Below are 26,815 nucleotides of genomic sequence, written 5' to 3'. Positions count from 1 at the left end.
GACAGTGGAAAACTCTTTTCTTTACCACTCTCACATAATACCATAAATAATGAATTGTGTATGCAAATACACTTTGGGTACTTCTGGACAGCTTAAGCTGAGTTTTCAGTTACCTGGGACTCATTTTCTAAACTTTCCTGAAACCCATTTCTTGCAGCCCTTCCCTTCTGTGCCATTCTTTCAGGGAGAGGGAGAGTCAGTAAACTTGGAGGATTTTGCTTACAACTCTGCCATGGAGTACCTGGGACTTTGAGTTCCTGTAGCAAAGCTCTGCACCCAGCTTCCAGCCTTGCTTCAGCTCATATCACTTCTCCCTTTGCTATCAATGGAGATTTATTTTCTTGAAACTCAGATACAGTGAATATCTTGAATTTACCAGCATGGAGGATGCTACAAGGAGAAGCTTAGCAAGCTGCAAAAATGTGTGGCTGCATTCCAAAGGAGAATGTTAGAGCTGAGCCTCTTTGAGGTGTGCACCCTTGAGAAATCAGCTAATCAAGCCTCTGCTGCTGGTGTCAGACTCGCTGGTGCTGCTGAGGCCGAATGTGCCCGTGGTGCCTGCAGATGCAGACAGCCTGTGTTCCCTGCTGTGCCCCCAGATGGAGCTGGCAATTGGCAGGGCAGTTGTGTTTGTGTTGCAATCCTTGCTGAAAGCCTTGCCTGATCTCTGTGGGGCAAGAGCAGATAGGAGCTAAACTGTCAGCTCGATTTTCCACTCTGTCCATGAGCATAGGTCAAAGACCTGGAATAAAACCTGTGGGACAAAGTTCAAGCCAAGCTGTTGGTCACAGGGTTCTGCCTGCTGCTTGCTTATGGGCTGAGACACGGGGTGTTAATGACTCATGGTTTAGATTTGTGTCCATGGAAGCCTTGGTTCAGTGGGATACAGTTGCCTGCACTTCCCCGAGGGGTAGGTGCTGAATCCCAGACTGGAGAGTTTCCCTGTGCCTCGTGATCATGAACACATCATTACTGGAAAGCTTGTTATAAAGCTTGGAGGAATTTAGGAGGAGAGTGTTGGAACACTGGTTTTATCTGTTTCCTCTTCTGTCACTGTTAGGAGGAAAGCAGTAATTAATACAGCTGGGTGTGAAATGCAGCATTTTCTGTTGGCTCTGACTTCTTTCTGCTATTCAGTTTCCAGGCTTAGCACAGACAGAAGGCAGCAGTCAAGTCTTTCAGTTAGTTCAGAATCCTTCTTAGGAGGAAAAAAGTTCACTTATAATCTTTACTGAATTTAGTTCTCTTACCTTGAGGATCTAACAGCCTAATATAGGGGTAGTTAACCTTTTCTTTTTTAAATGGAGTGCTTAATGTGCTGGTATTGGCAAAGAATCTGGGAGCATGAACTCTGGGTAGCAACTTCATAAGTTTATAGCTAAAGGAGAAATAGCTTGGAAGTTTGCTCACTTTCTAAATGGTGTCCAAAATACACAGTTTCAGAAAGTTCCTGGGAGGCACAGTTTCAGTCCTTAATCTGATTTTATTGGGATGATTTGGGGGTGGGGTGTGTGTGCCTTGCTGGGGGAACAGCAAATGAAATTTAAAGTGAAATGTCCTCTGTCAACTTGTGCATTGTGAGGATGACACTTTCATGATGAGAAGACCAGGAAATGTATCTTAAGAACTTGATGTTAGAAAAAGCAACTTGATAAAATCTTGGTGATGGTTGGTCTTTGTGGGGTTTGTCTGGAAATCTTTTTAGCATTGTTTCTTGAATAAGCTGATGATTGATAGGAGAGAGCAAAGGAGTAAACATGGCAGAGAATGAAATGGAAGACAGTTTTTTTAATATCTCCTGAAGGAATGCTTAGGAAAGAACATTTTCTGAGTTCTGGAAGTGGGCAGTTTTTTTACCCAAAGCAATTTATTCTTTTAAACAATGATACTGTATATTTCCACCACAATGTTGCTTACTTGAGAGGTCATTGAGAGGTTTCCACTGAGTTGGGTGGTTTTGAGTCAAAATTTTAACTTGAGGTTGTATTTTGTTTGTGCTTCTTGATGGTGAAAAGAGTATAAAGGAGCATGAAGAATGTACTCGTGTCCAAAGCAGCTAATGCACTTGGCAATCTCTGTAAGAGGGTATTTGTCCAGTAAACATAATGTAATAGGATCTAGGAGATTCCCAGATGTACATGATGTGCTGTAATGGAAATTGTGTTAAGGCTTCAGTAATGCTTTGAGAAGTCTTCAGTTGCAGAGCTTTAAAGGTGCTTTTTATGGTCAATGTATGTGATTTGCCATCTTATAAAATATTTCATGACTAAATGAATTCCCATTTTTTCAGTTTGCTACGAAGTTCAGTGCTTTGCATTACTCTTGAAGTGAAATGGGGAATGTTGTCTTCTAAAGTAGCAGTTAAATGGCTTTAAAGAAAAATCCAATTATGCCACTTCAGTCACTGCTTAAAATACAGCATCCACTGGCCTGTTGTGGTGTGGCAGTGGGAGGATTAATAGGAGAGTATATTGGTCTCAAGAATTTTGAGATCATCCTTTTGTCATGGGGAATCTGTCCAGTCTCCTAGTAAAACCAAATTTGGCTTTTTGATCCAAGTTTTCTCTGTGGTTACTGAAAATTATTTTGAATTTTACTTGCATCTTGACAGAAAAACGTTCCAAGTATATCAGTTTGTTAAATTTAATTCTATGAGGATCATGCAGTGCTGCTTTTAGATTCCTTTTAAACTGGAGGAATAATTTAAATTATGCCCTGTTAAAACAAAAGCAGAACATATGCTGAGTAGCTTTTGCAGTGCTTTTTATATGTTCAGGAGACCCAGTTACTAGAAATAGGCACTTAAATTAAAAATAGGTCAGTTGTCATGTATAGATAGTTTAAATGAACCACACAGAGCTCACATTGGATAGATAAAAAATTGGTGTATCTACTGGAAAGCAGTGAAGTGATAACAAGCAGATGATTTTGTTTCATTCCAGATTTTTCTTTCCTTTGCTTTACAGGAAAATCTTCACTGACGATCCAGTTTGTGGAAGGACAGTTTGTTGATTCATATGATCCAACCATAGAGAACAGTAAGTAAATAACTGCCAAGCTCCTCTTCTGTACCAAACTAATTTATATCAGAAACCATTGGGGTTATACATATTACTTGTGTGGGTATTTACATATTAACATTAAAGTCCATTAATTACCACAGAAGTTTTATTATTCTTTGAACCAATACTGCATTGCTGCACCATGGAAATCACTGTGTGCACATTTCTCCAAACAGCTGAACTTTTAACATTAAATGAAGAGACACCTAATGAATCTGGCTAAAATGCACCTCCTTATATTTTGTGTGTTGTTGAGCATCTGCTTCCCCTAATGTACTTGTGGCACTTTAAATCTTTACATCACACTATATGAAAATGTGCCACCAAATACAAATACAAATATTCCAGAGTCTCACATAAGGTCAGTATACCCAGATGAACAGAAAGCCAGCAATACCCATCAGGATTAAACCACTTAGAAGGTAGGCTATGATAGCATGATAATCTTTTCAATTCCTCCTTTCCAGCAGCTGGATAACAAGGCTGCTACACAATCAGCTTGCTGCAAATACTGGGTATTTGACTTCTCAAGTGGTTTTTTTCCTCTTAGCAGTTCTTTTAAACATAATTTTAGTACCTTTGTGAGTAGCTGGCATAGCAGGTGAGTAAAGACACTAATGCTAAAATGCTGCCAAGAGGAAAAAGTCATTTCAGAGGTTACCTGGCGTTCATTACAATCCAGCCACCTCTTTCTGAGCTAGCAGTGCCCATAAAGTACTTGAACAACTGCAGTGCTGGGCTGAGTAATTTGATCATGTTGGCTTACTTTAGTCATGTGGCAAATGAAAGTGGTTTCATGACCATAGCTCTGGGGTTCTTGTATTTTAATGACTTGTGTAGCACACATTTTTAGTGTTTTGAACTTCTGCAGTAGGATGTTAAGCCTGTGTGATGATACTCTGGAAGTTTGAATGAAGCAATCAGCAGAACAAGGGGTTTTTTTTTAATATATATATATGTGTGTGGTACATAATTACAAATCAGTAGCTATCAGGATATTTTACTTGGAATGGTTTTATTGCCTAGAACTGAAATTCAAATGCTACTTTTTGAGAAACTCTATATTTGCTTTATATTTTAAGTCAGATTGGATAATTTGGCCCTTGGTCTCAATGTTAGCTCTTATACAGATATTAATGCTAACACTTTCCATCATCCTTTTCTACTTTGAATTATAAGTCAGGTATGTCTTGAATTAAGGCTGCTAGCAAAATACTGGGGTTTGAGTTTCTGTGTTTATAATCTTAATTCAGTTGGGGCAGGTTATTTTTCACTGTCTGTGCCATATAAATGCAAATTATTTAAAGTAATCTTTTAGTTATATGCAGCTGCATGTGAATGAAGAAGGACTGAGAGACATGGAGTCAAAGTCTTTGCAAAATACTGAATCTGTGTCTTGTTTTAGGATTTTGACACATTGGTACAAGATTTGTTTTGTTTCATCCTTTACTTGTTGTCTGTAGCTGCTGTTTGTAACTCTGTGTGTCTCACAACTTCAGCATTTCTGAACCATACGAAAGTACCCTGCAGGTGAATTTTGCTCTTATTTGACTCTCCTGGTCTGCACTGTGTGCTTGATCTGAATTGTGAAGATTTGTTGGGAGGGGGCATCTTGAAAAGCCTTAACTTTTCAGTTGGTTTCTTTCTTGTTTGGAAAACAAACATTATTCATTTGGTGTAAGTCTTGTGATCTGTGGCATGGCTGGGGGAGTTTGCTTTCTGAAAGGTAGAGAGTTGAAGGGTCCTTCTGACATCAGAAATTGTTGCTGGGAAGTAAAGGTTAAAAAGATAAAAGTTATGCCCTGGGGCTCAGAACAGTGGGAAATCTGTCCCATCTTTAAGCCCCAGAAGGTCTGATAATGTCAGAAATGCTTCTGTGAAGAACAGACAAGAGAACACATTGTAATTTAATACTAAAATTCAAAACTTACTGAAAAATTTTTTAAGACATATGTGAAACTGGGTTTGATGGGTTAAGTAAAAAATAATTCTTTTGACTTAAGAATGTAGTACTTTTTTTTTTTTTCTAAATAGAAATCTTTGTTTAGCGAAGTCTTTGGACACTCCCAGCTGTGTTTCTGATTCTGTGTAGGGTCAAAAGATACAAAGTACATGAACAACTCTTAGACTTTTCCTGGCTTGTGATTTGAGATTTGGTGGATGGTGTTGGCAAAAAGGGTTGAAAAGTCCAGGTTCTTATCCTATGGACAGTGTTGGAGAATGTTGGTTTTTCCAGGGCATTGTAGTAAGGTGTAAAACCTTTCAGTTTCATCTGGTGGTTGGGTCTACACATGTAACAAAACTTGGACATGAAAAGCATACATAGCAAAGGATAGTCTGGCCTGTGTGATTTCTGTTTTGTCTCCAGAAATTGTTCTTGATAATTTGTTACAGTATTCTATCAGCAATGAGGAAATTAGAGGAAGCTGCAGTACTGCTGGTAATGCACTCTTTATAATTTTTGTCCTCAAATAATAAAACTTGCACAAAATGTTGGCCTGCAAAGCTAAACTGTATGTAAGGCAAGCTGTAATCAAACTCTTACAGGAACAAGTTGTGTCATTTATAAGCCTTGAGCAATAGGAGTAAAACCTAATATTGTAGAAACATCAGGTTTTAAGTGTGAGAATCTCTGCCTTTGGAAGTGATAAAAGGAAAATAAGGTACATCAGATTTTCTTTACTGTTTGTGAAGGTTAGGACAGCTTCTCTGCTACATTTTCCTTTGCTTATATTACATCAGCACCAGAAAGTTAATTTATTTCTGTTCCTTCTACCAAACTTGTGTGTCAGGAAGAGTAACTTGTATCCTTTTGTGGCAGCAGTGCAGGTAAGAGATAATTGCTTTGGGAAGAGACTTTCCCTGTGTGAATGTCCCAACAGGAGTGACATCTCCAATGGATGGCTATTCCTGAGACAGCCAGGTTGAGAAACAAGTGGAGCTGCTGCTTGCAGGGGTGTTGGAAAGAGAAGGAAGATCCTTGGAGAGCAGGAGTGTGTGCAGGGAGTCTGTGTGGGCACTGGGCTGGATGGGGCTCTGCAGGCAGATCAGCTCACATCAACCAAGAGCAGTGCAAATTAAAGTGCAACAATTTTACAGGAATGAAAACTAGAAGCTGAATTTGAAACTCAAATAGGTCAGAAAGATCAGGTAATGAAGATGTGCACTTAACTCCACCCACATCATCTTTGCAGGGGTGTCTTGTGTTGCAAGTAAAATTACTTGAGTGCCCAGGTCTCAAATGTGTCCTCCAAAGCCTGCCTGGCTGCTTTTTGTTTTTGTTGCAGTTATTGAGGGCCTTCTAGCACTGTTTCACAGCTCTGTGTCTTCCTTTCTTCCCTACATTGCTTCACTAGCTCCCTAAGGAAAGGAACATCTTCCCCCATGCTTCCTGCCTCCATCCCATGTTTTTTAATACAAATGTGAGTAAAAGCATATTAGAAAGGGGCAAAGGGCTGGAGGACCCCTACTCTAGTGTAGGTTTGGATGGGTCTGACAGAGAATCTTCAAGGCTAAACTTCTGCCCATGCCTTGGCAACTGCACTGGAAGGGTGAGCTGTGTTTCTCTGGAGCTGCTGGTGAGCAGCCTTCTAAGGGGTGCAAGTGAGGCTTCTGAGGAAAACTAAAAATAGCTCTCTTGCATCACACATCTCAGTGTTGAGAAAGATGTCCTGGTGGATTAGTGGCAGGCATTGACTTTGGAATGCAGGCAAGTAGAAAGAGGTGCTGGAGGTGGTAACCAAGGAAAGCTTGGGAGGTGATTGCATTTAGCTACCAGCCATGTTGTGGCAATCATGTTACAGCACCCTTGTACCTTCCTTCAGTATCACTATTGATCTAAAGGCTGCATTTCTTTGCCTGTTACTGTTTTTTTGGGGGTTTTTTTTCCAAGTAGAATGGTTTGTTTCCACAGCAGCTGTCATGGAGCTGCACATGCAAATAAATTCATTCCTGCTGGTCTAATTGCAATGTGCTTCATCTTCAGGTAGTGATGATCACTGGAGTTATATGTTGCAAGGTGAAAGAGTGTCCTGTTCCAAAATCCATGTTCCAGTTAATGAGCAGTGTTTTGGTGATGCTCACATTATGATTTAAGGTGAGGTCAAGTCTGCTGAAAAGTGTCCTTGGCCTACCAGGAAGAGCCAAATTGTGCAGGGATTGTGGTTTGTATTGTTGTTTGTCTTGTGCACAGGCACAGCAGAAGTCCTAGGATGATAGGTGATGGAATTGGAAATGAACACTTTGGCTGGATCAAGGGGACCGGGTTTTTCACAAAATTAAATTCTTAACTAGGAATGGTTTTAAAAAGCTTCAGCAAAGAAATGGAAGTCATTAGTTGTGACTTCATTGAGGCAGATTTATCTTCACACAGTGGGCTGTGCTTGGTGCTGCAAGGCTCTGCACTGCACTAACAGCTCTCCTCACCAGGCTGTGCTGACTCCTTCACTGTTCCCCTTCTCCTGTCTCTGTCACACTGTGCTTTCTGTAATGATGGTAATGACATCATTGCTGGCTTCTAGAACAGTCTGAAAAAACTGCTGTCTGTCCCTTTTTAAATATTAACTTCATGATGCCCTTGAAGTTACTTTGAGTGCAGATGCTTTGATGTGTATGTGCAGTGTCAGGAGACTGGAGAGCTGTTACTGCACACCTGTAAATGCAGTGTGTCTCCAGAGGAGCCTGTTTTCCCTCTGACTCCAGGCAGGGATATTGTCTATAGCAACACTGCCTCAGTTTGTCCCCATCACAGCATTCATCCAAGATAAAGAGCCACTGTGGATCTGTGTTTCATAACCTAAAACTTTGAGTTGTGGGCAGCAATCACAGCAGCATCCAGACTGGTTTTGGGGCAGCACATGTGCTAAAGCAGCTTTCTTAGGGGATAACAAGGGTAAGTAAGGCAGGAGCTCTCTTTGAGGCTCCATTTCAAATGTCATTTGCTGATTTTGTAATGGAAACTATAGGTACACTTGACACTGTTGATTTAGACATTGTTAGGGTGGCTTTGCTGTTTGAATTGCTCCTTTTTTTCGAGGACTGGATTTATGAGGTGGGTTGAAACCTCCAGTTTCAGCTATTTCAGCCCACTTATTCAAGATAATGCTCACATTGTGGGGACTTGACAGAGGGGCAGGCTTGGGCTGGGAGGAGGAAAGCTGGCCAATTCCATCTACTCCAGGCGTGGGCAGGGACTGCACAGCAGGGTTAGGAGCATTCAGCTGTGCAGCTTTGGGAAGCTCTTGGCCAACTCAGCTCACCTGAGTGACCTGTTCATCTCACTCTGTTTCCCTGCTCATCACTGCAGGGGCAGATGAGGTTTCTGAGGACTGCTACTAGTTGGGAAACCATCCCAACTAGAGGATAACACAGACTTTACTCAGTGTGTCAGCACTGTCCAGCAGTGGTGTCTGGAGTGTGTCTCAAAGGCCACATGAGACATCCAGAGCCAGGTTTGTGTGCTCTGCTTGGGACATTACTCCTGCAGGAGCTGTGGCACTGTTTGCTTTTGCAGTTGCATAACACAAACTCTGGGTAGGATTCCTTGGCTCACAGCATGTTGGCATTTCATGACTCTGAGGAAGAGCAGCAATTCTCATCACTTCTAGGGACTGAATGTACTTTGTGCTGGGGACTGCATGGGCTGCTAGCTGCAGCAAATGTGAAAGTAACATGGTGAACTTAGCTAATTGTCATCATTTGGATTTAATATAATCATAAGTTCTGTGTGTTTTAGCCCCAAAGATTTTTCCTTTTTTCAGTCCAGATCACTTACTCATGGTATTTACTTTTAGGAAATTGATCTTGCTAAACTGTTTGGAAACCAAGGAGAAGACCCTATAATAAGTTCAAACCTAGCTTTGATGCCAATTGAATTTTAGTTGTCTTGTGTTAACACAAATAGTGATTGTCTGGATCTTGTAGAAATGCATGTAAATCCCCCTTTTTATTCCTCTTATTCTCTCTTTTACTTAAGAGAGCAAGAAATAAGCTGCTGCATCCAGAGTGAGAATCATCTGAAATCTGAAATTCAATTTCTGAATTTTGCTACCTGCAATAGATTAGTTATAAGTACAGCATCTGATTAGCCTTTTATTGCTACTTAAAACCTGTAACTGGAGTTCTTTACTTTCTGCCTTGGCTGATGATAGCACAAAGGAGTGATTTCTGATCTCTTCCTTGTGTGTAATTCTGACCTGTTTATTTATTTCTTGTTGTAGCTTTTACAAAACTGATCACAGTAAATGGCCAAGAATATCATCTTCAGCTGGTTGACACTGCTGGCCAGGTAAGTTACCTTTCCTTGAATCTTTCTCCTAAGTTATGACAGCAGGTATTGATATTCCTGTTGGGCTAAGTTGGTAGTGACTGCATTCAGAGGTGAAAGTTGACTTAAAATTATCCTGACTTGTTGTTTAGTCACTAAAGAACTTCTTCTGTAGTGTTTATTTAAAGGCTTTGGTTTGTGTTTTGTTACTGGGCAGAGTTCTTTTTCCCCCTATCTATTGAATGAGTACCTAAAAAAGGGGAGGGGAAACTACCTTAACTCTGATGTCCATAAGTTCATCAGTAGCTTGAGTAATATTTACAGAGTAAATGAGCAGTCTTGCTTCAGATGAAAAAGGGTGCTTCAGTAAACCATGGGCAAATTTTTCATGGCTTTTTAGTATTTGTCTGCTCCAGCTCCACCACCATGACTTGTATCCATGGAGCAGTCATGGGCAGCAGACAGATCCATGTAGGTGGTACTCACTGAGTTAGCAATGAAGTGCTGCAGTTTGGCTGCATTCTAACGTGGTGGTTCATGTGTGTGTCTGTAATGGCAGGGAGGGGGTGAGGAGCAGGGAGCACGTGTCCTGCAGTGTGTCCTGCAGCCTGCTGGGAGCTCTGGCAAGGGCAGCTCTTCATTATTTACAGGTCCAGGGGTTCATTACACACTGCTGCTTGGCTGAACCCGTGCACCAGAGTGCTGTGTCTGCTGAGAGACTCTATATGAGGGAAAAAACTCATCAGGGACCACTAATTAGACTGTATTGTTATCCTAAATTTCTTTTTTTTTTTTCTTTTTTTTTTTTTTTTTTTTTTTTTTTGCTTACATGCTCTTGTCTTCCATGATCTCATACAATGCCTTTGGGTTTTTCCAAGCGATGAGTAGTATTAAACAATGTTAGTGTTGCAAAATATGCTGCCAGTACTTAAGGCTTTAAAGGATACCTGCTTCTAGCTGGGATGTTCAGAGGGGTTGTAACTCTCTAGATATGTTTGATTGCTCTCTTGGAAGAGAGCTGTGTCACTGGGGAATAGCCATGCTGTATTTATAAGGTGTCAGCCCCCGGTGCTCATCAGCAGCATGTGTGATCACTCAGAGGTGTCTGAGCACAGCCCTGGCACAGGATTGCTGGGTGGGGAGTGCTCTGCAGAGCAGAGGGTGAGGGGCAGGCTGAGCAGTGTGAGCAGCAGCAGCAGCCCCACAGGTGTCACTCAGTGCCATTGTGAGTGCACTTGCATTACAGCTCTGATTGTGCCACGTAGTGATAAGAGACAAATTCCTCTTGGAGGAGGAAATTGCCTTCTGGGAAGGCAGTGTGACTCACCACTAACATACCTCTGGTGCTGAGGATTGATTTCATGTTATACAGTATTGTGGAACCTAAATAGCTTCTTTCCCAGCCTGTGGTTATTTTCAGATTTAATTCTTCATGGAATGATTTGAACTTTGATTTCTGGCACACAGGCTTAGAGGGGGGAGATGGTGTTGGGGTTTTGGAAGGTGTGGCTTGGACAGATTTCTTTCTCAAGTCTGTCTTGCTTAATGGCCCATAGGGAGTTCTCATGTGCATACAACACAGCAAGAATTGTATTGCAGATTTGTTAAATACTTTTGAAAACCTGGCTATGGCCTGAAAAGTTGTAGCAACGTTGTTTTATCACTTGACAGATTTTTTAATTTGACCCATGAGTTTCAGTGAGCATAGCAGCTTGCCTTCCATCTCCTAACAAGCTAAAAATAAAGTCATGAATTAGGAACAGTTGAGATTATGGCACTTGTTTTTCTTGGTATTCATCCTCTGTCCTGTCCCTCTTTACTTTTCTGGTTATTTACTGAGCTTTGTGCAGTTCAGTCCAGCAAGGGTCTTGATACAGGGTCACAGAAGAGGGGTGTAAAAGGAAATCTTACCTAACACCAAATTCCAGCTGGGGCAGTCCTGGGAATTTCCAGGTAAAGTCAAGCCACTGCAGAGTGGCACTTTCACCTTTTTTACACAGACTTAGCTCAGATCCCTTCTGAGTATTGACTTTGGGATTTCATGTCCAGCTGGAGTGGCACTTTGGCATTTCAGAGAACATGGGGGAGGGCTGCCCTCAGTGTGTAGCAATAAAGGCAGCTTTTGCCAAGTGTTATTCTTTCAAACTTTTTTTTGGCTGGATCTGTGAAGTTGATTTATAAAGAGTTTTTCCTCTTCTGCCAGTGAGGGAAGTTTGATTCCTTTTGGGTGTCTTAGATTTAAGCTATGTGATTGCACTGCTCCATCTGTTCAGCCATGACAATAACAGAGAGGTTATTTGATCTTCAGCTAAAATTAACATCTTCAAAAGCATAGGTTTAACAATTTGAGAACTCATACATTAGGAAGTATGGCTCTTGTCAAAATGGAAATGTTTCCTGGGAATGTTTGTTGGAACAGGTTTTTAGCATTGGATTCATAGTATTTGTGTTGCATTATTTACAATATATCAGTCTGGTTTGTTTGCCTATTTGGTCAGTCCCTTTTCTAGAGGGGTAATAAATTCACTGAGTAAATTTCTGGTGGTTTTGTCTGGTCTTCTATTTATGTAAACACTTGTCCTATAATGTAAACTTACAGTTGTCATGAAGCAACTAATAACTGTATTTTTTGCATTTGATAAGCAAAAGTTAGCCACAATTATTCACTTCTTACCAGATTCCTGTGGTAATTTAGATGTGATCAGTGTCATTTGAAATTACAAACTGCTAGATCCTGTTGTCAGCTGTTGAAATTAAGATTTTGAAATGTATCACCAGCAAGATAAGAGGCATAATTGCTAATTAGTGGTGGGACAGAGTGGATGTTTTGTACTAATACAAACAGATAATTAAGCAGGATAAGAGGATTGAGAAGAGCTTCAGCTCATCCATAGTCTTAGAAGGAATAAACCATAAAAGCTTTAGATTAAATTGTAGGGTATACAGATAGACTTTTAGCCTTCTCTAGGTTTGGTTAAGATGCTGCTTGTGACATTATGTGAATGTACTTCCTATACAAAATGTCTTAGAGATGTGACCAACTTAACTGATGTTAATCTAATGGCATCAAGGTCTGGACTGTGTCACCCTTAATTTTAACTGCAATATTCCTTCCACAGGATGAATACTCCATATTTCCTCAGACATACTCCATAGACATCAATGGCTACATTCTTGTTTACTCAGTCACATCAATAAAAAGGTAAGAAAATCTGTTTGTGTTCTTCTCTTTAAATAGTTTCTGGGTTTAGCTACTGCCTCTGCTGTATTTTGTGTGATTATTTCAATTAGCCTTTGTCCTTTAGAAGTAGGAGTGAATATTAATGTTTTTTCAGAAATGTCCCCTCGGACCCAAATGTCACAGACACTTTGCAGACTCATGTGCAAGGTACCATGTAAGAAATGAGACAGTGTTAAACTACATTGTTTTGAGGTGTAAGAAGTACAAAGGATAATTTCAGAAATGAGTTCATTGCTCTTGCATCAGATAGAAAGGCAGACATAAATACAAAGCTGAAGGCACTGTACATTTAGGTGAAGTACCCAAGTAGTTGCTTGATCCCTCCTTCAGCTCTGTGGCTTTTCATAGTGCTGAAATTCCTTTGACTTCTTGTATTGAATTAACCATAGAAATACTCATATAAACAGTAATGGATGGCTTTTGGTCTGTAAACCCTCTCCTGGCATGCTGCAGCAAATAATCCTCCCTGGAGGTTGTCCCAGAGGGTCCCTCTTGTCCTTGCTGTTCCCTGTCCAGAGTCCATCTTGCCTGGAGTCATGCAGGACACATCAGCCTCTGTGTGGCTTTGCCATCCTCTGTTATTTTCTCCCTTCCTCTGGACATCTTGCTTTGTTTAAATACTGCTTATCCTTGAGTAGCTGTTGGTTTTCTAATATTGCACAACATCTTTATTAGGTCAGCTGAGTATTTTCTGAAATTTTTGTTTGAAGAAAGTGATTAAGACCTTAGACCTTTCAGTCTCATCAAGTAGGAGAAGTTGATGCTTTCTTTCTATTTTCAAGGCAGTTGATGAGCTTTTTACAAGTGCTGAAGTGTTTCATATATTTTCCTCTGAATCAAACAAAACTGGTCATTTCCAGCTCTTTGATAGACTGTCATAAAATACAGGTAAAGCAACTTGCCTGTTGGCTCTTTTTCCTTCTCAAAGGAAGGATACAGTCTGGTTACAAATTTCTGCTGCTTGCAAGGTCTTTAATGTTGAACAGATTTCACAGTTCTTCATTCTTGCTTTTCATCTTCAGTTCTGAAGTAGAGAAGGGCAAGCATGTGTTAGGCTTTTATGTGTGTCTAGAGATACTAAACTACCAAACTCTCTCTGGGTCTGAGCTTTTCTGTGAGAGGTTCAGTGCTGGTGCTGGGTAACTTGTATGAAATAGGAGTCAGTATTCTCTGCCTGAGTAGACAATGCTTCACTCCTAAAGCAAATACAGAGAAGTTCACTGATAACTGGGTGCTGTGAGGACAGAATTGCCTTTGACTGAAACCAGTGTACATCCCTCAGGGGATTCTGCAACCTGTGCTGTTCCCTGTTTGGCAGCTAAAGGGTTTGTTCTTCCTCAGGCACTCCAGTTGTTGCCTCATGATGTCTTGAGCTCACCAGGTGAAGAATGAACATGTTTTCCTTGGGTGCATTCAATCAGTTACACCAAGTTATGGTAAAAATACAAACAGGACAGACCAGGTTAAGGCTGTAGGTCAAAAATCTTTTCATCAGTATTTATTCTTGGTCAGTTTATTCCAAGTTTTTTGTTGTTGTTTCTTCCTTAAAATTTCAGTGTCCATGATCCTGTCTTGTTCAATTCTTGATGTTCTGTATCAAGGCAGTGTTTAGGTGATAGGAAGTCCTTCCACAGTAACTCTGTAGCTTTGATGACTTGCCCTGACAATGGGATCACAGTCTTCATCTGTCCTGACTTCTGTCAAAGTGTGTATATTGATCCAAATATTGATCCAGCTGGGTGAGAGCTTTGACAGCAGACTTAACAGAAATGCTCTTTTTAAAGTTATCAGCTTCCCTGCTAACCTCCAGTGGGAAGTTTAAATAGGACTTGAATGAAAGCTAATGCCCTACATTTTTCATATTGCCAGGCTCTCAGCAGCAAGGTTACTGGAAGGCTTTTGCTCTAGTTCAGCTTAATTAAATTCCAATTTTGTATCTTGCTAGGTTCCATGATTTTGTGTAACACATTTATCTGACAGCTAGTAATGGGGTTTTTTTGTATTTCACACATTGAGTTGTTTGCTGTAACCCATTTGCTTGACAGAACTAGAAGGGACCTCTTACAGTCTCCAAATCTCTCAGTTTCACAGCTTGATGTGATGGTGCTATTTTTGGATTGGTCAGTCCTTGCTCCTTTTTTGTCCTTGCTCCTTTCAGCATTATTAATTTGGAAAGCTTTCTAGAACATTAATTGGTTGAGCCAATTTAATTCCTGGCAGTTCTTAGCAACTTGTTTCTGTGTCAGAATTGTGTTGCAGTTTACGTAGCACTTCTTCTGTGGCTTCCATCTTGGTGTGTTAACAAGGATCAGCTTTTTATTTGTAGTATTTTCACTAAGAAAGGAAGGTTGTGAACAATCTCAGAGAAGCAGATAGGTACCCAAAGTGGGGGCATGGAGAGCCCAGGTTCAAGAGCACCTGGCAGCATTGTACAGGGGAGCCTCAGGCAAGGACCGGGGTGCTGTGCTGTGGTGTTTTTCTGGCTTAGCTGGAAGCAGCACACCTAACTGGGGAAAGGAAGCAGTGATTGTACTGTCCCAGGGATTCAGTTAGCCTGTGGGTAGGGTGCTAGGATTTTTCTTGTTGCTTCTGACTGATAAACACTTTTGTGGTCTGTAGCACATGGGTTTTTGGTACCATTTTTATTCCTTCATTTTGCAGGGTCACGTAGATCTGTGTGTACTGATGCCTCTCAACTCTGTCGCAGCCAAGCTCCATTTAACTCTTATTTTCTTAATAGTTATCATCATCCAAGATGAGTTCTCAAGACTAGAATTTCAGTAATACTCTTTCAGCATAAGCTCCTTATGTCCCTAAAATCCTTTCATTGATTTCACATTTTTCATTGATTCCACATTTTCCCCAGTGTAATTTGTAGTATCCTACTTGAGTTACCAGTAGCAATTTGTGCCAGACTAACTCACACTTCTATTTACAAAGAACTCATTTTCTTGATAGGATACACTGAAACTATTAGCTGAGCATGGGGAAGCTTTGTGTTCCACACAGCCTCAAATATTATTGCTGCAGTCAGACAAATTGGCCTGCTTGACAGAAAATTCATCTTAAATGTGGTAGAGCTTATTGTTCCAGAAGGGAGAAGTTTTGCTGCTTTGAATTGTGTTTTTAGGCACCAGGTCTTTGATTGCTCTGAGCTGGAAGTGTGTTTGATTGCTGCTCTATTTTTAAGGGTTTCAATTCTAATTGAAATGCAGTGCAAGTCAAGACACTGCCTGTAGCTAGCAACCTTGGAAACTGGGAAGTTTTTGGTCCCTTTTCTGCTGTCTAGTTGTGTGTCTCATCCCTGAGCCTCTGCCTCTCTTAAATCCAAGTTGTGCACTTCATGTACCAGCATTTTTTCCATAGTGTAACCAGAGGAGTGCAACATCTGCTCTTCAACCCTGTTTATAGCTTGTTCTCAGAAGTACTGAATGTCAAATGCAGTGGATTTTGTTAGTGAGGTTTTTGATTTGATATCCTACAGTCCTGCCATCCAAACTTCACCTGTGTGGTAGGGGAACAGACAAAGAGTATTTGAATAATCACTGTTTCAGTGCCATCTTGCAGATCACTTTACTCACTTTTCACAGAAAATTAGAGTTTTGGCTCCTTTTGGCTTTTACATAAATAAAACTTAGTAATTATGTATGAACTAAATGATGGAGCTTGCCTAACTAATTACTTTTTCTTCCAATTTGCTTTAATTTGACATACTCATCCAGGATTGTTGGACTGCAGCAGTTAAATTTCTCACTGCAGATACAAACCAGATGAGAGGTGGGAGGGACTTGGGGTGATTCTGTGTTAGCTGCATCAGTCCTGGGTAATGTTATTTATTTCTGCAAATACCATAACTGGGGAGGTGTAAGGGTAGGCTCAGGCTGGTCTCTTGCTGCTGGGACCAGTTTGCTGTTGTTGCACAAACGGGTAAGACTTTCAGCATCTGTGTAGTTGTGCATACATAGAGTAAGTTTTAAACACAACCTACATGTGCATTTAATTGCTTGTGTATTGGGTATTGAGGATAAACATCAGAGTGCATGTGTGACTTCATCCCTTTATTTTGCAGTTTTGAAGTGATAAAAGTTATCCATGGCAAGTTATTGGATATGGTGGGAAAAGTCCAGTAAGTAGTGACACTTTCATCTCATTTCATTGCAGGCATGTTGCTAGTGCTTTGTTCAGTATACTGTAACTGTTCTGAAGTTCTGAACTTTCTTTCACAGAATACCCATTATGCTGGTTGGAAATAAAAAAGACCTGCATATGGAACGGTATGTGAACTCCAGAATGTGAGAAATGCAAGGCAGCAGCCTGCATTCCTGTGGCTGCACACACTGGGTTTGTTCTTGGCTTTCCAGAGCTAAAATGAAATTGTAGGTTAAAATAAGTTACTGGCAAAGGAGTTGTGTCCAGAATGTGAACTACGAACCGTGAACTTCTGTTGTAATGTTGATTTTTGCTGTGAGGTTCCAGGGACAGTCATTTAACACTCTGTTTTTTTCATAGTAAGTAACAGAAGTGTATTTGTAACAGCAGCAATACCAGATGATATTACAGATTGTGAAAACAAAGCAATGCTTTGGGACAACTGCTCTTCTGGGTCACAGAGCAGTTTTACCTGGCCCAGAAGTGCATTTGACAGCAGCCAAAAGCAAATGCTTTGGATCAGACTTCACAAGAATTCCTATTACAATGCACTTAAGTGCTTTAGTACTCTTGAGGTATTTCTTGACATATCAGATTCCAATTCTTCTGCAAGTTATAAGAAACATATTTTTCTTTCTCTGATCAGGGTGATCAGCTATGAAGAAGGGAAAGCTTTAGCAGAGTCCTGGAACGCAGCTTTCTTGGAATCTTCTGCTAAAGAAAATCAGGTAATGGATTTAAGAGTCACTTTATTCAAATAGCAGTGTAATGGATGACTCAGAGTTCCACTAAATAAAGGAAGCTGAAATATTTGCATGCACTGCACAGATATTTTGTGGAGATGGAAGCAGAATGGCTGTCTGCACTCAGCTTTATGTACACAAGTTTTTCCCTGCAACTGTCAATGGGAGGAGGAAGTGAAGAACTGAAAGTTCAGCTTCACTGCACATATCAGAACACTTAGTGACAAATTAAAACTCACATCCACAGGGTGGGTGGAACAGGGTCTGTTACCTCAAACAGGAGTCACTGCTGCCAGAGCAGTGGCTTGGTGTAAGAGGATGAACCTCATGTTTAAGGTGCTGGGCAGGCTCAGTCTCTCTAATGGGGCAATAATCATTTTGTCTGATATTTATGGTCAACAATTCTGCAAGTTACTTGAGTGAAGTTGGATTTTTTCCCCTGAAAGAAAAACTTGGATTATATTTTGCCACCTGATATGAAACACTTGGAGTTAGTTTATCAGTATTTCTGTTTCTGGCTAAGACTTGGATTAACCCTGTCAAAACTGGCATTATGGAAGCATGAAATTTCACAATATCTTCTCTGTATGCTGGAGAGCTTCAAATGCATACAAAATAAACTGACAGTGTAAAGAATAAACCTGTTAAAAATGTCTGATCTTTTTTTCCACCCCTTTATTTTAAATAACTTCTGGATTAGGCAAAGCTGTTGCCTGTGCTTTTTTTTTTCATTTGGCATATGTTCACAATGTGCAACACCACAGCATTTCATATCCAGCCAAAGAATATCTTACTGATAAATTTTCTGGAGTTTTTATTGCTCTTGAACCAAGAAGAAAAAAGTCATGTTTATGTATTTAAATCAGCTACAAGCTTTGTAGGATGCTTGGTATGCCCTGTGTGTTAATTTGCTGCAGTGACAAAGTCCCCTGTACTGCCATGTATTTGTGCTCCTGTATTCAGTTAAACTGCCAGCTGGAGTTTGTATATCAAACATGGTACCTTTCAGGGAAGTCAAAATGGGAATTGTATGTCAGATACTCAAAATCTGTACATATCCCACCAGAAGAATTCAGAAGTCCTGTACATTCTAGCTGTCAAAGGTCTTCCTTTCTGCAGGACCCTTCAGAACAGTGATCACAGGTCACTGTAAATTCCATCCCTCTGCCTTTAGTAGCAGGTTGTTAGGGGCAGGTGCCTGAACACAATTCCTGCTCCATGCCTGCTCTATAATACACTTGGTAAATTTGCCCATGTTCAGAAGTCTGGCAGATCAGATGTCACTTCTGAGCTGGGTGCCTGCAGCCTGCACCATCCTGCTGCTCTCTGGGTGTTTCCTTTGGAGGCTGGGGATGTGTGGAGTAAAGTGTGGAGGAGCCCAACCCTGGCACAGCTGCCTCAGTCTTCTCACACATCTCCAGCTCTGAAGAGGTGGAAGATTGAGTTTAGAGAGCCAAGTGTGGAGTCTGGAGCTGTGGGGTGCTGGGGAAAGAGGAGACAGCAGGCATTGTAGCATCCCTCCCTGTGAGCTGGACCAGGAGCACTTCTGAACTCATTTGGGTTCTCTCCTCCAAATCCCAATGTGACAGGACCAAAAGAGCTGATACATAGACTTCTGTCAGGACAGGGCATCTTCTCTTCCTCTGAAGCTGTGTCTGGTCTGGGGGTGGGGGAAAAGGGTTTGTTTTGCATTTGGTAACAAGCTGTGTTGTCATTTTCCTGGTACTGAGTGTTCACCTTATGTAAGCCAACATTACTGGAAGGAGAAGTCTCTTGGCCCTTTGTGCATTGAGGTTCATCCAAATAATCACCTGTACTGGCTTGGTACTGCAGATGTAACTTGACGATCCAGATTAATTCCAAACTCCTTCCAAAAGTGCCTCAGCTTCTGTTTGCTTAACAGAAAGCTGGTTTATGCTTAAGGCATGAGCTGAACTGGATGAGGGATTTGGAACTTGAGCAGAGAGTCAAAGCTTCTTGACTGGGGGTATATCTGTTAATTCTCTCTGAAACCAAGCCCATGTGTACTTGGAGGAGTTGGAGCAGAAATGTAACAATTTCTGGTGCCTGTTCTGAGATGGGATGTGTACATGATGTTCTTCACAGTGGTGAGGAGAGGGAGTCCCTGATAGCAAAAACTTTTCCCCCTTTTCTATCTTCCTGCTTTGCCCCTGCCCAGGCCCCCAAAAAATCCTTTTTAGAGCATCTGTGAGAGTCCAAGGAGCATAACTCAAGTATACTGGGCAATTAAAATAGTTCTATAGATTAACTTAAACAAACTATGCATATTCTGCCAAGAGTTATCAAAAGATAACATGTCCCAGAAGTGGCATGACTTGGAGTAGATGGAAAGTGAGAGAGGCAAAGATTAAAGCTGTGTTGATGATAAATGATAGTGGCTGGCAGGAGTTCTCAAGGTCAGATAGAATTGAGTATGTGCCAGCTCCTGCAGAGCTGGGTGACCTGGTAGGACTTTGGGAGGAGCCTGCATATCACCAGCACATCAGTCATCAAGGGGAATCCCTGGGCTTTGGGAAGGCAATCCTGACAATGGAAGAGACCTCTCTGAGATGACTGCTGGGCTGGTACTGTCATGTCTTCTCAAGCTGCTTAATTATTACCAGCCATGGTGCACTGCTAACTTCAAGAACTTCAAGTCCTTTCTTGTGGAATTCCCTATGTAGTGTCACCTAGGCTGTGGTAGAGTGCTTCATCTTAATCCCAGTGCAATAACATCACTCTTGGAAATACAACCAGAATCCTAAGTGGTTTTAAACCCAGGTGAAGCTGGGACCCAACTTCTACTGGAAGAATTTAGGAAGTAACAAGCAACTAAATTGTGTCCATCCAGTTATGCAGAATGCATTAGATAAATTGCAAAAGGAGCAAGGAAGTAGGAAAAAAAATTGCTTCATACCAAAATGGAGCTCTCTTAAAAAGCAGTTTCTTGGTTATGCTGCTTTTTTCAAGGGCAGCTTCATCTTGGAGTTCAGAAGATGCTCTGCTTAGTAAATGCTTCACAGTAGTTTGGAATCCAGAGATCTGACATGTTTGAACTGGCAAAGGATGGGGGGAAACAACCCTCTTTTACCTGGCTATTATTCAAATTCCTGTGCCCAGTTCTGTGCTAGGATAAACCAGTAGTGTGAGCAGCTGAGGGTTTCTTCTTTGAAATAATAAATCAGCTGCCAAAGGGTGACTCTGGCACTGTGGGCTGGATTTGGGTGGTTGCATCTTCCTGCTGCCTTCTGGCAGCACATTCCCAGCTCCCTGCCTGTGCAGGATCTGCCTCCTGAGCTGTGTGCTGCTCCCACTGAGGGCACATCTGCAGCAGCAGCTGAGCCTCTGGTGTCCCTGTGGGCAGCAGGTGCTGCCCAGGCTGGCATCTCTGCTTTGCTTGGGGACAAAGGGAAAGGGAAAAGCCAGATGCCTTCCTGTGGGCTAGGTGTGACCCACATTCCAGAATTGGACCATATGGAGGCAGATGCATATAAAGTCTGGCTGCATCCTTTATTCCTTGTCACAAAACATCTCCTTGTGTTGTTTAAAGGCTCAGTCTAAAACTCCTCAGCACGTTTGAGCTGAATGCCAAATTCCAAGGCTGTAGGACAGTAATTAAACCTTGCCAGTGAATATGTATTTTCTGTGAAATGAATTAACAAACCCTGTGAACTCCTACATCTTAGTGCTTCAAACAGCACATCTCTGACAGGCAATGTGCAGCTTTTTGGTTGACAGAGTAAGTTGTGGAGGTTTTTTAATGGGTGCTGTGAAACGTGGGCAAAAAGACTTTGTTTATTAAATTGAAGCCATTGAAAATTTCAGCTCTAAGGAAACAGGGGTGCAGTATGTTTGTAACTCAGTGCATCACCAGGTTTAGATTAAAGGAAGCTCTTCATTAGTGGAAGCAGTTTGATAGCAATTGCAGTCCTGGCCATGGTTCTCTTAAAGCCTTAATTTGCCCAGGAAATGTGTTGTATCATTACTGAACTAAACAAGTCTCTGCTGCCAGGTTCTGTTGGGATTCCAGGAAACTCCATTATATGGAGGAATACCCTATTTTCCAGCTGGTGAAGTACTTTAAATAGTTCCAGAGATTGTACTGTGCACAAACAGTATAAATGTAGGAAACTAACATTAAGTCTAATCTTGTTAAGATTGCTGTGGGGCTTCAGTCAATGAGATTAATTTGGAAGTGATCCAGTTAAGAATTACATCTTGTGGAGGTGGAAAAACATCTGTTAAATCAGAATATGTAGCCATAAATCATAGGGTGCTCTTCAACCTGCTGATTAAAACCAACAAAACCCCCTTTTTATCCTCTTTCTATAATGAATATACTTTCCTATGCTGGGAATTCCTGAAGTGGATGGCCAGAGGTTGGATCAAATGTCAGTCTCAGATGGTCAGGAGACCATTTCCAAGCTGAAGATTCACACCCTGAAGCTCTAGTCATGCAGTTCAGGCTGTTTAAAATGTAACCCCTTTTCTCTCAGGAGGACTTTATCAAAGGATATTGCTCAATATTTGTGACAGTTCAGCTTGTGCTTTCTGCTGGTGTCCTTGCACTGTGTGTAATACAGATCTTACTCACAGGGACAGTGAGAAAATCAGGAGTAGTAAAGTCACCCCTCATACTGAGCTGTGCAAAGTCAGTGTTGAGAGCTGAAAAAATTCATTATCTTAAAGATTCCTGAGAGCAAACTGATTGGTTTATTCTCCAAAGCAGCACAGCATCCAGACCTTCTGTGCTGTCAGTCACTCAGGACAGGCTCACCATGCAAAGCAAGGTGATTACAGTTATTAGCTTTGTTGTGAATCTGGCTCAGTTTGTGCCTGCCCTCCCTGCTGAGGATTGCTTGGGATGAGGGTTTGCACTTCCCTTTAAAACTAAAATTACTGTGTTTGCCCTCCTCACTTTTGGAATAAGCATTGAATGTGTGTTTATCTGCTGATGTAGTTGATAAAACTGCTCATGTTTTTTGTTATTGTTACAGTAAGTGGGCAGCCCCACCTTCCTTCCTAAACTTGTGCTCTCTCTTTGCAGACTGCCGTTGATGTTTTTAAGAGGATAATTTTGGAGGCAGAAAAAATCGATGGGGCAGCTTCACAAGGGAAGTCTTCATGCTCAGTAATGTAATTCCACTGCAGAACCTGAAAACACTGGGAATACATTCTACCTGAAGAAGCAAAACTGCCCATTATCTTTAAGGATAAACTATGCTTCTTTTTTTTTTTTTTTTTCCTTTTTTTTTTTTCCAATTTTTTTTTTTCTTCTGTTAACCTGAAAGATAAACAGTTGGTTTGGAGCCTTTCCCTTCAGATTATGTTAAACTCTGACTCCTGTGCAAATGGCTTCACTTCCATTTTCAAATTTTAAGCAATCATATTTTCAATTTATATATTGTATTTCTTAATATTATGACCAAGAATTTTACTGGCATTAATTTTTCAGTGTAGTTTGTTGGTTAGAATAATCATCAAAATGATGCATATTGTTACACTACTATTAACTAGGCTTGGATATCAGTGTTTCTTTGTGTTAAATGTATACTTGTAAATAAAATAGCTGCAAACCTTAAATGTTCTGTTTATAATTTTTCGTTGATTACTCCATATCAACTTTTTTTTTTGTTTTTTTTGTGAAAAATGTTCACCTGCTGACCTTAAGAGAAGGCCTGAGATCCTTGGAGCCAATGGATTGTTTGACTATTGCTCGGGAAGTTGTTTGCGAGTGATCCCAAACGTTTTTGCTACTGGAACTCCAGGCTGGCCAAGCAGCTCTGCTTTGCTTTGTGCCCAGTCACAGGAAGGAGGGACAAGTGCCAGCTTTATTTGGAAGGGAGATGCTGGGTTTCAGTCAGAACCTGCTCTGTGTTTTCCTCTGTAACCGCTGGGTGAAGGCTGCGCAGAGCCGCCCCGAGTCCCTGCGCTACGGACTGTGCACGCAGGCTGGTGGCTGGGAGTGCTGTCAGGATGGAGTGGATTTATCCAGGTCACAAGCTTAGACTTGTTAAGAGAACAAAAATGTCATTTAAAATAAATTGCACGTCCTGAACAAATCGGTGTGGGCTGTTTGTTGTGAATTCCTGTGCTCCTGGTAGAGGTGAACGGCCTCCTGCTGCCTGGCCATGCAGAGTTCAGGGGTCCCGCTCAGCTTTCCTGACCAGCTCCAGGCTTTTCCTTGCCTTTTGGACTGGAGGCTTAGCAAGCTCTAATCTTGGAAATAAACTCCTTACAACTATATATTTAAAAAATTTGAGTTGACCTACTTTGTATTGAAAAGCAGAACAAAACCCAAAACAGTAAAAACAAACAAGGCTGATTCGGGGATGAGCTAATTAAATGAAATATTTTGCCTGCACTTTTGTGTTCATTTGAAAACTTAAATTTCTGACAGGAGTAGATAGGAAGGGAAAGTTGGAACGTATTTGCAACCAGAATTAGCTTTTACCTTCCAGTCTGTGCTGAAAGATACAAATGAAGCATTTTGTTCCTTTATTTTCTTTGTGCAGTTGTTCCCTCATATGATACAAAAAGTGGTCTAAACCTCTCAACAGTGTACGTTGGTAAGCTTGGGATTTTCTTTGGTCATCGCGAGAGCAACTAGTTAAAAAAAAAATGCCCTTTTTCTCCACTTAGGATATTTCCAGTTTTTCTGAAAGCCCATTTTCCATGAATTCACACACCTTGTGCCAAGCACAGGTAGAGTAGCTGGATCATTGCTCTGCATGATGGATTGCTGGAGTTCGAGTCCATGCTTTGATTTTGGACCCAGACTGAGCTGGGGCTGTTCCCTGCCCAAGAACCTGCAGCATTGCAGTGAGGGCTGCTTGGCTGGCAGTGGAATGGCTGAGGGTGCAGAGCATGGCCTGAGGAGCTCAGCACAGGGTGTGTCAGTCAGTGTGATCCTTCAGTGCCCCATCCCCAGGACGGATGAGCTCTCGCATGACCCGAGGCTGTGACATTGCATGACGTGTTCTGCGTCACAGGGTGGAAATTGTGGAGTAACACAAACCTCAGTGACCACATCTGCTCCATTTTTTGGTCAAACTGGCTGCAGGGGTACTGGTATCAGTCTAACCCCCATAATAGCTGCTGTATTGCTTCTTGAGGTGTGCCAGCTGCTAAGAGTTTTACAGGAGATGCATGAGGGTACGTGCAGTTTAACAGTCTGGGATAACTGAGGTCCTGCCTGCCAGTGGTGAGGCTTCCCAGGAGGGCTCAAAGACAAGTGCAGATTCTCTGGATGATTTGTGCTGGGACTTTCTGAGATTTGAAAGGGCCATTTCACAAGGCCATGTATTGAAGGACAAGGGGCAATGGCTTCAAACTGCATGAGAGTAGGTTTAGAATAATTGATAGGGAGAAATTCTTCAGGGCAGTGATAGACTGGAACAGGCTGCTCAGAGTTTATGGATGCTCCACAAAGCCAGGTTGGATGGTGAACCTGCAGAAGGTGAACCTGCCCATGGCAGGGGGTTGGAACTGGATGGGCTTTTGGGTCCCTCCCAGCCCAAGCAATTCATGCACTCAGTGCTGAGAGATGTGTAGTGCTCTTGCATTTGCCATAATAGCTGAAAATTTGAACTCATCCACATATGTTATTCCCTTCTTCCTCTTTCTGCTTCATCCAGTAAAAAATGGAAATTATTCCACTCACCAAGCCTTTCTCTGCTAATAAGATCTAAAGACCAGCCATGTGCAATAGTCTTGCAGTTCTGCTGAAATGTGTAGTCAAGTGTGATCAGTGAATTCCTCCTCGTCCTTGGCTGTACAGATTTCACTTGGTTTCTCAGGGTGGCACCTTCAGCAGCTGGAGTCTAACAGAGGCTGTGGCAGCCTTGTGCTTCCTGAGGTGGCACAGGTTGGGTTCTTCACCCTGAGAGCCCTGAAGGTGGGGATGGGCAATTGGGAAAGTCCTGTTATGTACAGAAACAAAATCCTGCTTTTGTAGCAAACTGCTGCTTTCCTGGAGTTGATGAATTTTTACAGCCTTGTTAAAGTTCTCTGATCCAGGCTAGGAAAAGAATTAAGTAGACTTAATAACTTTATTAAGGGATGATCATTTGCAAAGGTGAAAGTGCAAAGATCATTTTCCTGTTGAGAGAAATGAGCAAAATTTTTTCATGTGAGGTTGAACACAGTCCACCAGTTCCCACCTTGGACATACTCAAAAGCCCCTTGGACACGGTCCCAAGCCACCAGCTCTGGGTGGCCCTGCTTGAACAGGGCTTGGGCCAGGGGTCCTCCAGGGGTCCCTGCTGACCCCAGCCATTCTGTGGTTATGTGAGGATTGACTACTCTAAGTCATGTTAAGTTATCACTGACTTGTGTGGATTTATAATGCCCTGGTTTGGAAGTGACTCCTGCCTTGCTTGTGCCCCTGTCCAGCTCCTGGCTTTGCTGTGTGAATAATCCTGGGAGCCAGGGCTGGAGCTGCCCATCTCCCAGCCTGCAAATGCTGAGGATGAGCAGGGCAGTGGGGCAGGTGAGCTCAGCAGGGCAGGATGGACTGCAGGTGCTAAATGGAGCTTTCTTTTTCCTGTTGTTTCCATGCCTAACAAAGTTTGTCCCTGCCTGCTTAACTCCGTGACGGGAGTCATCTGTGGGTCTGTAGTGCTTCTTCCCAGCTTCTGTAGAGGGTTGGTGGGTCCATGCTGAAGAAGAAAAAAGCTGGAAGAGTGTTTCCATTGTTCCTGTGTGCCTGCAGAAGCTCTGCTGTTGAATCTGGATGAGGTGCAGATGTCCCAGGTGCTGTGTGAGGTGGTGCAGGTGCTGATGATGTGATGTGCCCAGGCTTGCTGGGCTTACCCTGCTAATTAACACTGCTGAGCCTCTCCAGAAGGAGAAATCATCAGCTTCTAATTAGCCCTTGTGTAATCTGGAGTGGTCATCTTCAGAGCCTTTTGCTAATACTGGGTGATCTTCACAACTTCATCTAAAAAGTCAGCGTTGCTCCCCTTCAAAAAGTGGGGAGGGGGAGTGAAAACCTTTGCACAGATGCCTTCAGCTATTGGGAGTATGCAGAAATGTGGCTAAACTGGTGTGAGTGATGGGTGTCCTTAGCATCCAACTTTTCCTTGGATATCCTGTTTCCTTACTGGAACTTTTACTTTTTTGAAATACAGTGAAAACTGAAAGGATTTCACACCCCAGCCTTTCTGATGCTTTCCAAAGTGAAACCCAGCTCCCATCTCAGTAAGATGCTGAGGTGTGTGATGATCCCTGGACAGAATATTACCCGAAACAAGGCTGTAATTGGCTAAACCTGACCACCAAGTCTCCTCTCCAAGGTGAGAAGCTGTTTTTCCTAATAGGAATCTGGCCAGATCCATCATTTTGTGGCAGAATT

General features: G+C 41.8%; 1 protein-coding gene across 1 annotated transcript in view; it reads left to right on the top strand.

Moving 5' to 3' along the window:
* Window positions 1-23,522, top strand: part of RHEB (Ras homolog, mTORC1 binding) — a 39,606-nt gene extending 16,084 nt beyond the window's left edge. The window contains exons 2-8 of the mRNA XM_063179333.1: window positions 2,967-3,038; window positions 9,281-9,348; window positions 12,447-12,529; window positions 16,638-16,694; window positions 16,795-16,842; window positions 17,364-17,445; window positions 22,508-23,522. Coding sequence (XP_063035403.1) covers window positions 2,967-3,038; window positions 9,281-9,348; window positions 12,447-12,529; window positions 16,638-16,694; window positions 16,795-16,842; window positions 17,364-17,445; window positions 22,508-22,600 — 503 coding nt within the window. The 3' untranslated portion in view covers window positions 22,601-23,522. The remainder of the gene's footprint in view (window positions 1-2,966; window positions 3,039-9,280; window positions 9,349-12,446; window positions 12,530-16,637; window positions 16,695-16,794; window positions 16,843-17,363; window positions 17,446-22,507) is intronic.
* The last annotated feature ends 3,293 nt before the right edge of the window (window positions 23,523-26,815 follow it).

Source organism: Melospiza melodia, chromosome 1 (assembly GCF_035770615.1).
Source record: "Melospiza melodia melodia isolate bMelMel2 chromosome 1, bMelMel2.pri, whole genome shotgun sequence".
NCBI classification, from domain to species: domain Eukaryota; kingdom Metazoa; phylum Chordata; class Aves; order Passeriformes; family Passerellidae; genus Melospiza; species Melospiza melodia.
Note: the sequence above shows the minus strand (reverse complement) of the source record. Positions and strands in the feature narration are given on the sequence as shown.